Source organism: Stegodyphus dumicola, chromosome 9, assembly GCF_044657685.1.
Source record: "Stegodyphus dumicola isolate Sdum_Otavi_A_Nest chromosome 9, ASM4465768v1".
Lineage (NCBI taxonomy): Eukaryota > Metazoa > Arthropoda > Arachnida > Araneae > Eresidae > Stegodyphus > Stegodyphus dumicola.
Window position 1 is genome coordinate 93,320,650 of NC_140776.1, and position 17,495 is coordinate 93,338,144.

At 32.9% G+C, this 17,495-nt stretch overlaps 1 protein-coding gene across 2 annotated transcripts in view; it reads left to right on the forward strand.

The window, feature by feature from the left end:
- The window catches only part of chb (CLIP-associating protein), a 358,527-nt gene that overhangs the window by 27,245 nt on the left and 313,787 nt on the right, over window positions 1–17,495 (forward strand). For both annotated transcript variants that reach the window (XM_085823772.1, XM_085823773.1), the window contains exons 5-7: window positions 874–933; window positions 7,818–7,909; window positions 12,614–12,689. In XM_085823772.1, coding sequence (XP_085679898.1) covers window positions 874–933; window positions 7,818–7,909; window positions 12,614–12,689 — 228 coding nt within the window. The remainder of the gene's footprint in view (window positions 1–873; window positions 934–7,817; window positions 7,910–12,613; window positions 12,690–17,495) is intronic.

Genomic DNA, 17,495 nt, shown 5'->3' on the forward strand with positions numbered 1-17,495 from the left:
TTGTGATTGATGTGTGAATTTTTTTAATTGTAACAAATAATACTGCCACTGTGGAGGTTACATACTAATGAAAAAGAAAAAAATGTTATTTTATCTGAAATGTGGAATTTTTCTTAGTAGTAAAGCATGTGCATTCCATGAAGTTCATTTGTACGATTCACTGATGTTTTTAAAATTAAAACCAGTCGATATGTACATGAAGAGCAGTGCCAAGTTGTTCATCCTATGCTGAGAATTCTACATTTCTTTTCTTTTCTTTTTCTTTCTTTCTTTTTTTTTTTTTTAAGTGAAAACAGATTGCTCTGTGCATGGGCAGGAGACCAGGAAAAAGTGTTTATTATGGATATTTGTTGCATTTTTAATTAGTTTAGTTAATTTGTTGCTGTTTTATGTTATATTGACTGTTTCACAATGAATGTTTGCTTTATGTAATTTCCAGTTTCCTTATGGATGTTTCTTAAATTTTTAATTTTATTTATTCATCACAGTTCTATGTAATTTTCAGTATGCCATCATTTTTTAAAATGGCTATTTGTTTTTCATGTGTTAGGTTGGTGAAAAATTAGTTTTCAAATTTGTGATAGGGTTAGATGAATAATCCAAGAATATCGTTTAATCAATTGATTAATATTCTGAAACTTTGATGCATTTCTAACTTCTGAAATTTTATACTGTCTTATTATTACATTAATTGATGTAAGAAAACTTGTTGATCAGAAATCTTAATTATGGCTATATATAAGTTATATGTACTTGCATTAAATTTTAACTTTGCATTTATTTCAAAAATCTGTTTAACCTGTGGTTTTTAAATGTATTGTTGCATCTGTTAATTTTTATAAAGTTAATTTTTGTATATGTTAATTTTTATAGGTGCGGTTACAGGCTAAAGGACTGATGTTAAAACTTATGAGTCCTGTATCTTCTCCTCAGGTATATTTTATTGAAAATATATTCTTGTAGCAACAATTTTTACAGTACTTGGTATAATAGTATTTGCCAAAATGTTTTTCAGATTTTTCTGAAACACATTTTATACTTTTAATTATTTAAGAGAATTTGCCATTCCTTTAATATATATTCCTTTGTATTTATTCAATGTATTTATTCAATTTATTCTTTCAAAACAATTTTATTTGTATTTCATTATATAATGGTTTTTATCCATTTTTGTTATTGCATAGTTGTTTTTGCTAAATGATTTAAAAAAAATTAGTACATATTTATATTGTTTTCTTTTCTTTTTTTTGGGCGATTTGTTTTTCACATACAATCCGTTTTTTGTGCTAATACATATTTTTTTAATATATAACTCTTAATTTTTGGTCACTTGGTATTTAATTGCTGTATTATTTTGTAGTACTTGTAATTCTAATTTAGTGCTGAAAATGTGAAAATATTTTTAGGAGCATAAGAGATATAAGCAGTTTATATCTTCTGTGCTTTGGTGATAATTTTTTTTCCGCTAAATTTGTTTTATTTGGCAATTTTTCTTCAGTTTAACAATATTTTGTCTTTGCTGGTTTCTTAGAATATGTATTTTAGGGGCTATATGACTAATTTTTATAGAACATTCATATGTTAGCAAGAATCTGCTAGCTAGTGGCATACAAATATTGTATCCATAGATATTTAAGAGACTTTTGATTTTCTGTAGTGGAGTGTTGGGCATAATAGACTTATAGTACTGAAAAGCACTGAATGATTTGTGTCATCAAACACTATTTGATCTCATTTGTGATTATCTACGTGATTAGAAGGTTCACATTGGTAAAAGTCGAGATGCATGCTTAAAGAGCATCAACATGGGTTGTCTATATGTTTCCTGTCTTTGTTCCTATATTATGGAAATTTGTGGCTGATATGACATTATCCATGTTGAGATTATCCATGTTTAAAGGCAAAATTAAGATAATTTTCAAATTATTTTTATGAAAAGTATTGGACCAAAGGTACTAATTAATGCCACTATAGAATTGTGTAAATATTCAGAGTTGAATACGTAAGCATACATATGCGTGTCTGCAGAGCTGTGATTGTGGAGGAGATATAAATGCTGCAGTGGTTTTTGGTGATTTGTATGTCACAAGATTTGTCATGTTTCTCACAAGGGTTGGGTAAATTTTATTAGGTATCAGGTAAAATGAGTAGCCACAAATGTGTGGATGACAAAATGAGATGGAGAATTGTCAATAGATTAGAGGTAGGCCATTCACAATCGCAGGTGGCTACAGAGCTCAGTGTACTGCCCATTGTCATCTGTAATTTATGGAAAGAGTTTCAGGATACTGCCTGCGTCCATATCACGAAGAGCTGGACAAGGTTGATCGAGATCCGTAACGATCAATGAGGATCATTATTTTGGGACTTTCAGTGCGGCGACACAATATTTCTACAGCTTCATGGCTTTCAGGTGAGCTGTATGCTGCCATTAGAGCTGGCATTTCATGGTCTACAGTTGCCCAAAGGCTTCATGAGATAGGGCAGAAGACCCTATGATTGCATCCCGCTCACTGCAGCATACAAGAGTGTGTGTGTTTAGCATGGTGCAGACAATATGCGTTTTTTACCAGATTTAAGTGGAGCACTGTGCTTTTTGCAGATGAATTGAGATTCAGCCTGGAGACTGATTCTCAGTGTATCTGTATCTGGAATAAGTTTGGAACATGTTACTAACCTTTCCTCATCAGCAAAAGTATCATTATGGTAAAGGTGTAATGGTTTGGGCGGGCAGTTATGTTTGAGGACCACACACCACTGCATGTGTTCGACAAAGGCTTCCTGACTACTATGAGATATAGAGAGATCATAGAACTCTAATTTTAACTTTTCAGTGGTGCAGTTGGTCCTGAGCTCCTGTTAATGGACGATAGTGCTAGTCTCCATAGGGCTCACCTAATCAATGATTACTTGGCTAGTGAGATATTCATCGCATGAGCTGTATAGCCAGATTTCCTGACCTTAAAAGCCTGTAGAGCGTGTCTGGGATGATCTTGGAAGAGCAGTTTAATCTCACCATCTCCCTCCAAGAACTGTCGCAGAATTAGAAAGTTCCTTTCTACAGGAGTGAGATTGACTGATGCAAGGACTGCTCAACTGCCTGCTGCCCAGTATGTCGTTATGCAACATGAGTTGTCTGACTGTGAAAGGGGATCATACCCCATATTAGACTCATTTTCAGTTTGAAATCACAACATGAATTTTTAGACGTCCCTGCACTATGAAGCTTTGCTGATATTTATATGTACACTGCACACGCACACACAAAAAGGGGGGGGACAGTTCTATATCTCCCGTTCTACTGGGCTGATTCGATGAAATTCAACTTGTGTTTTTCATGTCTCGAAAGGACGACTTAGGATATGTATTAGATTTACATATAGCATTGTTCTAATACAGTCAAAAAGTCTTTAATCCGGACTCATCGGGACTTCGTCGATTCCGGATTATAGATCATCAGTTTAAATCTGGTAAGATGGCATACAGAAATTATAAGATTAAAAATATGAAACTGTAATTTATAAAATAAAGAGCAATTATGATCTAAAGAGTATAAAAATTTAGAAAAAAAAAAAAAAGCTGAATATTTATTTGTTTACTTTATTAAACATTTCTTTCAATGCGCGCATGCGTAAAGCATACATTATGCATAGTCGAAATTAGAAAATTGCAACCAGAAAACTATTTGATTTGTATTCGTGATATTTATGATGACGAGGAATTTGATTTAAATCATATCAAAGACGGACTACATCGAGATGAAATAATACATTTAGTAAGGAATTATAAGCCGAATAAAATAAAAACATCTGCCCTGAAAATAAGGATAGTGCTGACAGATCAACTTCCAGTTCATTGTGCGCCATGTCGTTCCCCCCCCGCAGAGCAATGTGAAATTGATAAACATATTTCGGAATGATTAGAGAATCAAATGCCTTTATCCATTTCTTGCAGCAATTCCACTTTTTGTTTGATGGACATCGAAACATGCTTTCGCTTTGTAGATCGGAAATCCTTTTTGACATAATCGAAAGTTCAAGTTTACTTTTATAAAATTGCTCTTACAGTCTGCAAAAAATAATAAGCCGGATCCAATTCGAAGATTAAGGAACAACGCAATCTATAACATTAACTGAAATAGATAATTAGATAATTTGAGCTTAGCTTATACCATCCGTTAGACATTAAATGCGCATGCGTAAACGTATTATGTGCATGCGTTAATGCATTATGCGTTGATGTATGCGCAGAAAGTTTGTAGCTTTCAGGTCTGGATTATAGATCATTCTGGATTATGGGTGTCCGGATTAATGACTTTTGACTGTATAGGTATTTTGGCACAAAATCGGACTTTTTCTGAAATAACATATTTCGACATGTTTTCCATATTTCGATTCTACGACTCAAATTATGCCAAACTACCAAGTTTTGTAAAAATCACGAGTAGTTTTTAAAAAATTAGCTCTCAAAATTTTAGCTCCTCAATGTTAATTGAGTTTGGTACATATTTATTAATCTCTCTTTTTTTATTAAGCTTAATTGATTCTTCCTTTCATATTTCAAAATTCCAGTTCATTCCAAATAAAAGTCACCCATTTTTTATGATTTATTTGTAAAATTTTTTTTTTAAAATAATTTTTATAAATTAAAAAAAAATATTTGAATTAAAATCTATAAAAATTTTACCATCCTCTTAAAGTAGACGAATTTCTAAGCATACCTGCAAAATGTTACAGATTTTTATTCAAAATTTCCGAAGATATACATGAATTTATATATTGGCACATTTTGAAATTTGGCATATTTGTTGAAAGTGATAAAACGTCAAATGTAGTTTGCTAAAATTATTTGGAAGTTAAGAGTGATGTGACTTTTTTTCCATTCATGCACAGAGTAAAAAGATAGGAACGAGGTGTCTTTTTTCCAGCTTCTGCATAATGGAAAGGCAAGGGAAATTGGTTGCCATGTATTAAGAAGTTCAAGAAGTGAGTTATTCTTGTCGTAAAATGAAAAAATTGCGCCAATATAAATTTTTGAATTTCTCTGTAAATTTCGCATCAGATTTTACAAAATTTAATGTCTAGGTATAATTTGAGTCGTAGAATCGAAATATGTAAAAAAATTGGTATGCTATTTCAGAAAAAGTCGGATTTTGTGTCAAAGTACCTATGTTAGAACAATGCTATATATAAATCCTAAATGCTAATATATATTCTAAATCACGCTTTTGACAGATGAAAAACGGAATTTGAATTTTGTCAATATTCCCAATAGAACGGGGGACATAGAAACTGTCCCTCTTTTTTTCGCAATGTACATAAAATTACTGTTGAATGGTGCAACTCTTTCTCTATTATAAATGTATATTCATACAAAATTTTATTAAAATCTGACCATTAGCTTTTCTGAAATTCACACATTAATGTGCAAATTCTCTTACCATTTTGGCTCCATTGAACATGATGATGACACCAGTTTTAAACGGGCCGCTATGGCAGCTGGAGTGAGTGGGACATATACCATTGGTTTTTCTTGCATGCAGTCCAATTTCATTTAGCCTTCATGCAGCAGTAGAAGGGCTAATTTGAGCTCCTGTGGTAGCCTGAAGGTCTAAAAACAAATCTCTTGTATTCATTTTGTGGTTTCTTTGAGCCGACAATGGCAGAAAATGGTCTTCTGATGCAGTTGTTGCTCTTGTTCACCCTTGACCAGTTTGTCTGTCAACTGATCCAGTGTTAAAAAGCACCTCCAAACTCTTGATATGACACTTTGAGAGATATTCAAATCTTAGATGACCTCCATTTTGTGTTTAGCCTCCGTCGATTTCACCAGTTATTTGCCACTTTTGACCTCCACTTAAATGATGCCTTTGAGTCATAACTACTGAATACTGATCACTTTCAGAAACCACATTCACTTCAAAAAATACTATAGACCAGGCACCTTAACCCACCTGTAACACTTCAAACAATTTCAACATGTGTCCATTGCATATCAAGTTGTCTATACTGAATGTGCATATTTCTGGCACTAATGTGTGCACAGAAGTAGAATTTTGTCTTCGATTGTACAGGGTGATCTTTTTTAAAGTGACAGTGTTTGGAGCGGCCTGAAGTGCATCTAATAGCCAAAATGGCACCAAACTTGGTATTTAGCCTAATCAAGACATGGGAAAAAGGATTCCGTGAAAAAAAAATTTTAGTTCCAAAAATTGCTGGTAGGGTATTTTGTGGCACTGCTGTAGTTTACAATAACAAGAATTAGCATAAAACATGGGTATCAAAGAAGAATGCAAATATTGTGCGATGACAGCGCCTATAATAATGGCTATAAAATCAAGTAGTAGACAGCTTCGACGAATAATCTCAGCCGAAGTAAACGAGCTCCAGTGGACATGCCTCTCACGTTACCGGAACGTGCGTTACTGGTGAAGCTGTATTACATGAATCAATGTAATGCATCCACAGCTCTTCGGGAGTTTCGAACCAGGAAAAAATTACGAAAGGGGTCTTTATCGCTGAATGGTGGTCACTGACCATTCGCGCTGGGAGAGGATGTAAACCAGTATCAGAAGATGTAATATCTGATGTGGCAAATGCAATTGTCGAAGGATCGCAGGGAACCATTGCTGGTACTAGCAGCGCCCGGAGTGTAGCTAGACAATTGGACATGAATTATTCCATGGTATAGAGAATTTTGCGGCGCGTTATTGGATTTTACCCCTACAAAATCAGCCACTTGCACAAACTGAAACCAAGTGATTATGATAAGCGAGTGACATTCGCTCTATCGTTTCTTTCCAGGGTAGAAAATGATGATGCTTTCCCATGGCACATTCTGTGGGGAGATGAGTGCCATTTTTATCTCAGTGGGTCCGTAAACACACAAAATAACTGAATTTGGGCTTCTGAGCAGCCCCACACCGTGCACGAAATCCCATTAAATTCTCCAAAAGTCACTGTTTGGTGTGGTTTCACAGCGGAATCATAATTGGGCCATTCTTAATTGAGACCATCACTCTGACACCCCAAATGTGCACCATAAATGCAGAAAGGTACCACAAAATGCTGCAAACATTTGTTATTCCACAACTTCAGCAAAGAAAACGTCTCCAGTAGACAATCTTTATGCAGGATGGTGCTCCGCCACACATTAGTAATAAGGTAAAGCAGCTGTTGCGCCGAAACTTCATTGATGATAGAGTCATAAGTCGCAGTTTTCCAGTTGCATGGCCGTCTCGTTCCCCTGACCTCATGCCATGCGATTTTTGGCTCTGGGGTGATTTGAAATCTCAAGTTTATGTTAGTGGAGTATCAAATTTGTCTATTCTAAAGGACAACATAAGACAGTGCGGAATATTCCTCGTGATATGTTACATACGGCTATGGAGAATGTTGTGCACAGAATGAACGGTGTTATTTCTGAGAACGGTGCTCACATTGAATGTAGTCTAATTTCTCACCGGGGAAGTTAATGTAGTAAATAAACATTAATAATTTAACTGTACGATTGTATGTCTTGATATCCCATGTCTTAATTAGTCTAAATACCAAGTTCGGGGCCATTTTGGCTATTAGATCACGCTACAGGGCGCTCCAAACACTGTCACTTTAAAAGAGATCACCCTGTATTTAATTAACATAAATAATTACAGCAGTGGCCATTAGTGGTAACATTAACTTAGTGAGCATATTTTTTCTCATTATCCTTTAATTTGATGATCAATGTACTATTTTTAAATATGCTTTTTTGTATGACTATATATTTTTTATATATTTTATGCAATTTTTGATCGCCATATATTCTTTTGTACACAGCACATTTTTGACAAACTCAGTATAGCTTTTAACCATAAAAACTTCAGAGTTAGAGAAGAAGTCATGGTTCTTTTGCAACAGACCTTAGATAAGTAAGTAAAAAAAATAAGAAATTTTTTTTGACTCAAAAATTATATGTTATTGTATTACACACACATTAAAAAAACTTTTTTGGGTGAGAACTTAGCTGTGTAGTTGACATTAATTCTAGCACTGATATATTTATTATTCTCAGGCATAGGGTGAAGGATTGTCTTTTGTTATCTAAAATAGCTGTTTGAACTGGGTATTTAATATTAATCCTAGTGCTAATATACTATTATTAATTATTATCATGCATGATGTAGGGGATTATTTTTTGTTACCTAAAATATAAAAGATTGAAAGAAGGATAGGGAATCCCATCAAAAGTATGTTAAATAAAATATTTTTAGAAAATGGAAAATATTGTTACGTACTTACAATGGGTAAATGTTCTTATTTAAGAATGAAACATAATTTATGGGATATTGTCCTCTACAAATTGCTTTATAGCACTGTGCTTACATATTACCAATTTCTTCTTAAAATTTTTCTCATTGTTGTTCTCTAAGTTTGTATTTTTTTTTTTTTTGATGTGTAATGATTTTGTGATGCAAAATAGCAGTTCTTTTAGCAGACTGGCTAGATTGAGGGCATGGTGATTTAGTATCTGCTATCAAACCTCTGTCGTTAAATTTCTTTATCAATATGAACTGTTGTGTCATTAGGTTGACGTTCACATCCAAAGTTTTCTAACAGTCTGTGCATAACACTCGCCATTCTTGCAATGAATTTTCATAATTAAAACTTACTATTTGTTTGTATCATGCTCCATGTCAACTATGTTGTGACAAACTTTTGAAATGAGTTACCTGTTGTAAGTATGTAAAAGTATTTCCTATTTTCTAAGAATAAAGTATTCTTTGAGGCTATAGGTGAAAACACACCATTCTAGCTCTTGATTATTTGTTATGTACACTTTTAGCACAAAAAAAAAAAAAAAAAAAAAAAAAAAAAAAAAAGGTTGCATCACGATGCACCGAGGATATATAAAGCAGATTGGACACAAATTGAAATTCATACAGGTTTCGACGGAAAATGCAAAATTTTAAATTTTGGCTGCCAATGAATGAACAGTTGTTGCTACAGCACATCTGATCTGAGCAACTGGCAGGATATTTAAAAGGAGAAATTACGATTTCAGGTCATAAATTCTTCACGAATTTCATTCCTTGTACTCTGGTAGACAGTAACTATTCCTCACATACAGGTGCATGAATGATATGCGCAGATGTCAGAATTTGAGAGAGGTCGTATAGTGGGCTCAAAGAAGCCGGTTGGTCTTATCGGCGAATAGCTCGACATTTGAGCAGGAGCAATGCCACTATTAGACGATGTTGGCAGGAATGGGTAAACCATTGCCGCACACAGCATCAAGAAGGAAGCAGTAGGCCTAGAGAAAAGACAGCATGTGAAGACTGAACAATCATCAGAGTGGCACTCACAGCCCCAGATGCATCATTATCATCGATTGTATGTGCAATTAGTGCTTCAGTGACCACAAGAACCATTCATAGACGGCTCACAGAAAAGAGGGCTTGAGGTAACGGTGCCCCTTGTGCCGACTACCATTGACCTCTGTACAACGTCAAGCCCGTTTGCAGTGGTGTCGGGCACATTCGCACTGGAATGTCACTGACTGAAGTAGAATAGTCTTCAATGATGAGTCCCGCTTTGAACTGAGCCCGATGACCAGCGAATTCGAGTCTGGAGACACCCCGGACAGCGGTGTGATATCAACCTGACTTTCTTCCGGCAGACAGGCCGACAACCAGGAGTGATGGTCTGGGGTGTCATTTCATTTCATAGTAGAACCCGTTTGGTTGTCATCCATCGCAACCTTACAGCACAGCGGCACATTGACAAGTTCTAAAGCCCGTTATGTTGTACTTCATGTCACGCTACCCTGGGCTTACATTTCAGCAAGATGATGCCTGCCCCCCACACTATACGTTTCTACTGCTTGCCGAACATTACCTTGGCCAGCAAGGTTGCTAGATCTCTCTCCTATTGAGCATGTTTGAGCATTATGGGCAGGGCCCTCCAACCAGCTCGGGATGTTGACGATCTAACGCACCAGTTGGACAGAATTTGGCACGATATCCCTCAGGAGGACATCCGCATCCTCTATCAATCGATGCCAAGCCGAATAACTGCTTGCATAAGGGCAGAGGTGGACCAATTTGTTACTGACTTTTTCAATTTGTAAAGCACTATCACTTCAATAAATCATCCAATTTTTCTCAAACTGTAATCATTTGTTTTCCTGTACATGTGCATCACTTCTACCGATTTTCGTCCCATTCGGATAACTCCTTCTTGATGCGGTTTTTTTTTTTTTTTTTTTTTTTTTTTTTGTCTTTTAGGAAATTCTGACTTTAAATATGTGGGTCATTTCCATGAGCAATAAATGAATATTGAACACTTGTTAAGTAGGTTTAAACATTGTCATCAGGGATATTTGTAGTGATATGAAAAAAAAACATACAGAATAAAACTGAACTGATATGCTGGCAGCTTGTGGAAGTTCTTTGATTATAAATAGCATTTTCAGAAAAAAAATTTTCTTTCCTGTAAATTTTGTTGTGGATTGTTAATTCATACTCCATAACAGTTTTGCAGCACATCATCACAGCATTCTTTTAATTAAAATTTAAGCTTTCTTTTTATGTGGTCTGGATTTTTTGCATAAGTCAACTGAAATTCAAACATTCTTTTTATGGTTTACCTAAAAGCATTGTAATAGTAAATAACTTGTGAAATTTAAAAAAGACATTGTTTATAACCTATCAATTTTCACTAGCTATCTTAAAATGAAGTTTTTTTCTTGGTTCATTACCTAAGAATTAGAATTTTAGTATTTATGTATTGTAATAACTATCTTAAAAGTCGCCAAATTACCAGACTAGGCCATGTGTTCAACAATTCTAGCACCTTGCATGTAAACATTCTTTAGGCCAACCATATTCATAACAATCTTTAAGCAGCATTGCCATTTTTTTGTGCCCTTTTTTGTTATATTCTAAGTTCCAACAGTTTATATAGACAATTTTTTTTTCATCGCTTCAATTTCAATAAAATTTTAACAAATGGACTCTAATTAACATCGTAATTTAAATATTTTAATTCCAAAATAATGTGAAATTAACATACTTTTCAAAAGAAAACTATTTAAAAATTTTTGAGAGGTTATTTAGGGAAAGGTAGTAATTAATTAAATTTGACAGCAGAAATTTTTGTTTTTTTCCACTAACATATTATTGTGTGCATTTTGCCTTTAGATATTTTATGTATTTTCTGTTAAAGAAATTTTTTTTACTTTTTTCTATTTTCACATAACTGAATTTAATTTTTACAAAGATTATGTTATAGAAAGGTAATACAAAACACTAGAGCAGTGCTTTTCTTATTACACTCTTTTTTTAGTTTGGTAAAATGAGCAATTATTTCACTTAAATATTTTCCAACATCAGATAAAAGGTAGATGTTATTGGGCCATCTGTGGTATAGTTCTATTTGCTGTGTATATAAAATATCCAGTTTTTGTAAATAATTTTTCATATATATTGCATTTTCCCAGACTGTTAATAATTTTATTTTAAGGTAAAATATACATAATATTTTTTTAGAAAGTAATGAAGACATGCATGGTATCCACATGCAAGATATGAAATAGTCATAATTTAAAATACAGTACTGTAGTTCCCAGGATCCATAGTAGTAATTTTTGCATCGAACGAGAGAAATGTAAATTAAACACCCTAGTAGATTTTGAATAATTTTTAGCGTTATTCTTTTAGTTTGGCCGCCTAGATGGGAAAGTAGTTAGTGACTCTGAATCATGGGGTTCGAATCTTGAAGGCATGGATGTAAATTGTCTGCCCCATCATGAGAAGTACGGTAGCCACCTGTTAGGCACCTCCATAATCAAATGACCACCACTTCTGGCTTTAGTAGTGGCCAAAGCCTAACTAGTACCTGCCATTAAAAAAAAAAGTTTGACCTTACTACAACATAGATAGTGTCACCTTTTGAACACACCTACTGACTACTACCACTAAACAATTTTGTTGTTGTGTTGAAGCTTTTAGAAAAGTGATAATTGGTGATATTCCGTCCAATTATTAACACCTTTTTGAGGTTATGTTATTTTCAGCTAAGAAATTCCTGCTTATTGTACTAACGACTAGAAACATGAGAGCAGTTCTTCAGATAATGCATAAGATATTTTATGTATCTCTGAATTGTAAAAGTATATTGCTTATCAGCATTGTAAGCAAAAATTTAAAAAAAATATTAATTCTTTTGTATTTCTTGTTAGTATTATGGAATAAATTTTGGTATTTATGCATTAAGTGAAGTTGAACTGTGGGAAAAAATAATTCTATCATTTCAGAAAATGTCTAATTTTGTATCAAAAAGTAGTTAATTGAGTACAATATATGTATTTAAATTGAGTCATACTTGACACTTGAAAAATGCAAGTCTAATTTTGCTAATCTGATTAGTTTCTAATATTTACTACCAGAAACAGGTGGTTTACATTTTATGTTCCTAAATTTGCTGTTTTACGTAGCCTACTTGTGGAGATTTTAAAGAATAAAATATTTTTTATTTGATTTAAAAAAATCGGTTGTTTGATAAAATTGATGTCATATATATCTGCAGCTTTCTTATCAGTTGGACTCATGCATTTTTATCATTTAATATTTTAGGTTTGGTTCAACTTCCTTGACAATATCTAGGCTCATGCCAGCTCTAGTCAAATTACTTAGTGATCCCAATTCTCAAGTAAGTTTCATACTTTTAATTATTAATCTTAACTATATATTATATTTTTTATATATATTGCCTTTTTGAGGTTTATATGTGAATGGTTTCAAACGTAACTTTTTAAAGAGTAACTTAACTTTTTAACTTAAGATATTCATGTACCATTCCACAGAAGTTCTTACTTAGCCTTTAATTTAACAACCTTTGGCCATAAACAAATACTTCCAATAACAAAAATGTTATAAATGAGGCAGACATTCATGTTTTGGCATGAAAAGAAAATTTTTATAAAAAATTACAAAATTTAGCATTTTATATGCTCTCACGATCCCTATTCTTATATTTAGGAAAATGTTATACTCATTATAAAAAACAAAACACAAAAAGTTTGATGCCCGTATGACAAAAGCTAACCATAATATTTAATTACAAAATCTGCAAGTTCTATCATTTTCAGTTGGCATCGAAGAGCTAGTCAATAGGTAAATTACAATAATTTATGGTTGATTATTTTTCCTCCCTTAAATGTCATTCAGTCATATTCTTTTGTGATTTACTAGCACCTGTAATTCATAATTTTAACATTTGATGTGCTAAAAGAATTTTCACACAAGTAATTTGAAAATTTTCGAGCTCTAAAAATTGTATATTAGTATTTTGATGCAGTTTAGAAACAGAATTGTTAAAGATTGAGATCTGCTGAAAAGATAATGGACTGTAATGAATTATAACAATTATTCATTAATGTAATAGGCACAGGAGGCATAAAGAAAGAACCTCATGCTCTTTTAGCACTGATCGATACTACATTATAGTATATTGTGCAGGAGCTAAACAGAACAACCGTTCTGCTCGTGGTGTACAAGACTTCTGGTAATTTTTAGAAGAGGCGTCGCAGTGCCCTCTAGTAAGATGAATATTACAAGATAGGAGGGGGTGGAACATCTTGCCTCTTTGAAATAGTTATAATTTGGTGCAACATAATTGCAAAAGTATAGCACTGATGATATAATAAATTATAACATAATATTAAAAATGGGAATATCCATTGCAACATTAATGCATTCTGGAATATAATAGAATAAATAGCAGAAATAATCATACAGTTACAAAATTAATAATAGCTAATACAATATGATTACACATCAATTAGATTTATCAAATAAACATTAAGTATTATTCTTCAATAGATAGCAGACATATTTTTGATATACATCTTTTGAATGTGCTTGTAGGAGTTCTAACTGTAACCTCTCTGACCTTTCCATCACGTCCGGTTATAACTTCCTATATACAATATCTAACCCATTTGGAAGAAAGTAGATTATCTTCCCTGAATAAAGCAAGTACACCAGGGTTTACATTGACTTTGGCAAATTACCATTTATGCCATGGGTCCAAATGATTGAGGTAATCTCGATGCCATTTTTTCCAAATTGAACTGAACTATCTTTATAGTTTTGGCCTATAAGATGGCCTGTTTTCTTGAAGATTTAATAGTGCAGGCTCCTCAATGGCATTTAATGGGTGTCCAATTAGAAAATGTCCGGGTGTAAGGACTTCAAAATTTGTAACTTCAGAAGATAAGGGAATTAATGGATGTAAGCTCGAAATTACCAGCAGTTCTCTTCAAATAATGTTCAAATGATTTAATACTTACCTCCCAAATCCTCCAAAATCAGGGGCACTGTGAGGAAGGAAATTCCAAACAGTGCTTTATGAGGCTAAATGGCTAGTTACTCCAAATTTTGATTTTGCTAACTATTCACAGGGTTCGTAAGGTACTTAAGAGTCCTTAAAAGTCCTTAAATTTTTTGGAATCGATTTTTGGTCTTTAAAAGCCCTTAATTTTGGCCAAAGTCAGCAAAAGGTCCTTAATTTTAATCATCTGAAATTTCTGTCTGTTGTTACAACTGCCATTTTGAGTGTGAATTAGCATTTTGGAGGAATATTTTTGGCGATTTGCTGCCGTATATATGGCAAATCTTTTGAATGGATTTATGAGTTATAATTTGTTTCTATTTCTAATATAAATGATGGGTTACTCAAGTTTCTAAGCAAGAAGTGAAACATAAGCATTTCGAAATTCATTTTTTCTAATAAAGAGCTTCGAAACAACTTTTCGCTTTTGAGGATGTGAATTCTTTTATTAAAAGGTTCTAAATTTGGCGATTTTAAGATTAGTTTCTATAGAAATTTTTAATTCCGAGATCTGAGAGTTTTTCGATGACTTTTTTAAAACATTGTAACACTGATAAATTTCATTAAAATAATTTTAATATATTGAAATTATATTTAAAAAAAGAACATTAAAATTAAAAAAAAAATTATTTTTCCCTGTCATATTATAAAGTTTCATTTTGAATGTGAAAAATAAACACGGTATAATGCTATAAAGCACAATTTACGAAACAGCTCTTAGCGAAAGCGAAATTAGCTATGTAATTAATTAAAAATGTCTTCTTTTTAATTTTCCATAGTAAGAGTTTTTCCCGTGTAATTGTCTCAGATTATGACAGAATGGGCATCAGTTTTCTCTATAAAATTAATTTTGGTAAAAGTATAGTTTAGGGTACCCCTTGGCGATTTTTGGCGGTACGTGGATATTGATTTTGTGCAATTCTTTTGACTCGTTATTTTGGCTTGAGAAGCAGCAATTTTTGCACTCAAAATCGCCGCTACACAAAGCCAAAACAACAAGACAAACAATTGCACAAACTCGTTATCCATGTACACATCGACTTATTTTCACTTTAAAAAAAAATCCCCGAATTGCACAAAAATGGCATTGTGCACTCCTTTGACTATCCATGTACACGTTGTCCTATTTTCACTTAAAAAAAATCCCCGAATTGCACAAAAATGGCATTGCGCACTCCTTTGACTATCCATATACACGTCGACCTATTTTCACTTAAATAAAATTCCCCGAATTGCACAAACTTGCATTGCACACTCCCTTTACTTTGTCCATGTACACATCAATATATTTTCACTTAAAAAGTCAAAGAAGCATCAAATTCTACAATATAGGCAAACAAAAAATACATAATCTCAATAAAATACATTTTAAACCAAACAATAAAATAAAATAAAAAAGGGAAAACATGTTATACATTTAAGCACTACCAAAAGCAAATATTCACTTATCATGATTTTCGAGTTTGCTTCATACACCCAGAGCCACGTAAAAATCAAAATATCAATCATACTGAAATGACTTTTTTCAAACCAGGTACTCTTTCTGAATGAACGCTTCACATAGTGACCATCTGAACCTTTCTTCCTACAAACCCATTCAAATCCATCTAAATGGTTTTTACATTCGACTAGACGCATATCCTTCCTACATACAGGACACTTATAATGGCTACTAAGTAAACCTTCATTTACACACCAGTCGATTAGAGCTCTTTTTCCCTTTCGCTCCAAATCATACAAAAACTTCAAATTAATCTTACTACATTCAGCCATTCTACTGAAATAGAAATAGAAATGGGAAATTATAGTAAAGGCTGAAATCATAAACAATTACTAAGAAACTAAAGAATCAAACCAATACACACCGCAGAAACGCTTACAAAACATCCCATGATTCAAAATTTCCCAGAATCATGCATCCGATTACGTGACAATAGGGTTTCCATAACATTCAACTACTCAGGCAACTATAAATGAAACAACAACTGAGCGATAAATCAAACAACAACTTGACGATAAATCAAACAACAACTACGTCATAATACAAGGGGTACCTTAAAATCTACTCTACCCTTAATTTTATACTTTTACCCTCCTTTTTTTTTTTTTTTTTTTTTTCCCAAAATATTTCTGTTCTTTTGCTGCTACAGAAATGGTAGGGATAATTTTTCTTTAGGATTTTAGACATTGCAGTGTGGAAAGTTTAGAAGGATTTGAAGGCAAGATTTATAGACCCACGATTCTATAAGATTTGAGAAATATGTGACAAAATGAAAAATGTCTCCATAGTATCAACACATAATGGATGTATTTTACAGAAAGTTTTCAATGAATTTCTTACTTTTTGGAGAACGTCTGGAAGAACAATGAAAACATAATATTTGAATGTTTTACTTCTGATTCTAGAATCTTAACATGATTATCTTCCCTGTTTTCTCTACTTTTCATTAGACACAAGCATTGAAAATATCAAAAATGCTTCTAATCTTATCACATGGGCAGGCATTATAGAAAGGGTTTTTTTATTAATAAAGAAATTGAAAACTTACAATTCTAAAAGATTCATCTTATTTCTTAATGCATCATGCACATAGCTGGCGCCAGGCATTTTCCTACCTGAGGCAAACTCTGTGGATCCTAAATTCTGCTGCCTAGTGCCTTTCTAAATCCTGCTTCCAGTGCCTGCTCTGAATTCTGAAAGTTTTGCCATTTCTAGATTTTGTTCTTTGGTCTGTCACTAAATTCTAGAAATTCTGTTACTAAAGAAATATAAAATTAGTCGCTTTTTCTGTACATTCTAAATGCATTTAGTGTTTTTTAGAGTAACAGAAATCCTTAATTAAATTTAAAAATTCTAAAATGAAAAGGAAACGTTTTGAAGAAAGAAACTGAATAAGAATAACTGAATACATAAAGAAAATTATTCTTTAAAAATATGTACAGTTATTATTATGTAAATTATGCAATTGTTTATGATTTCAGCTTTTATTATAATTTCCTATTTCTATTTCCTCATATGATAAAGTTATTGAGCCAGATTAAATTTAAATTAAATTGTATAATCTTTGAACCACTAATCCACACAATTAGTTTGAATTTGACTGTTCTTGTTATTTAAACCTT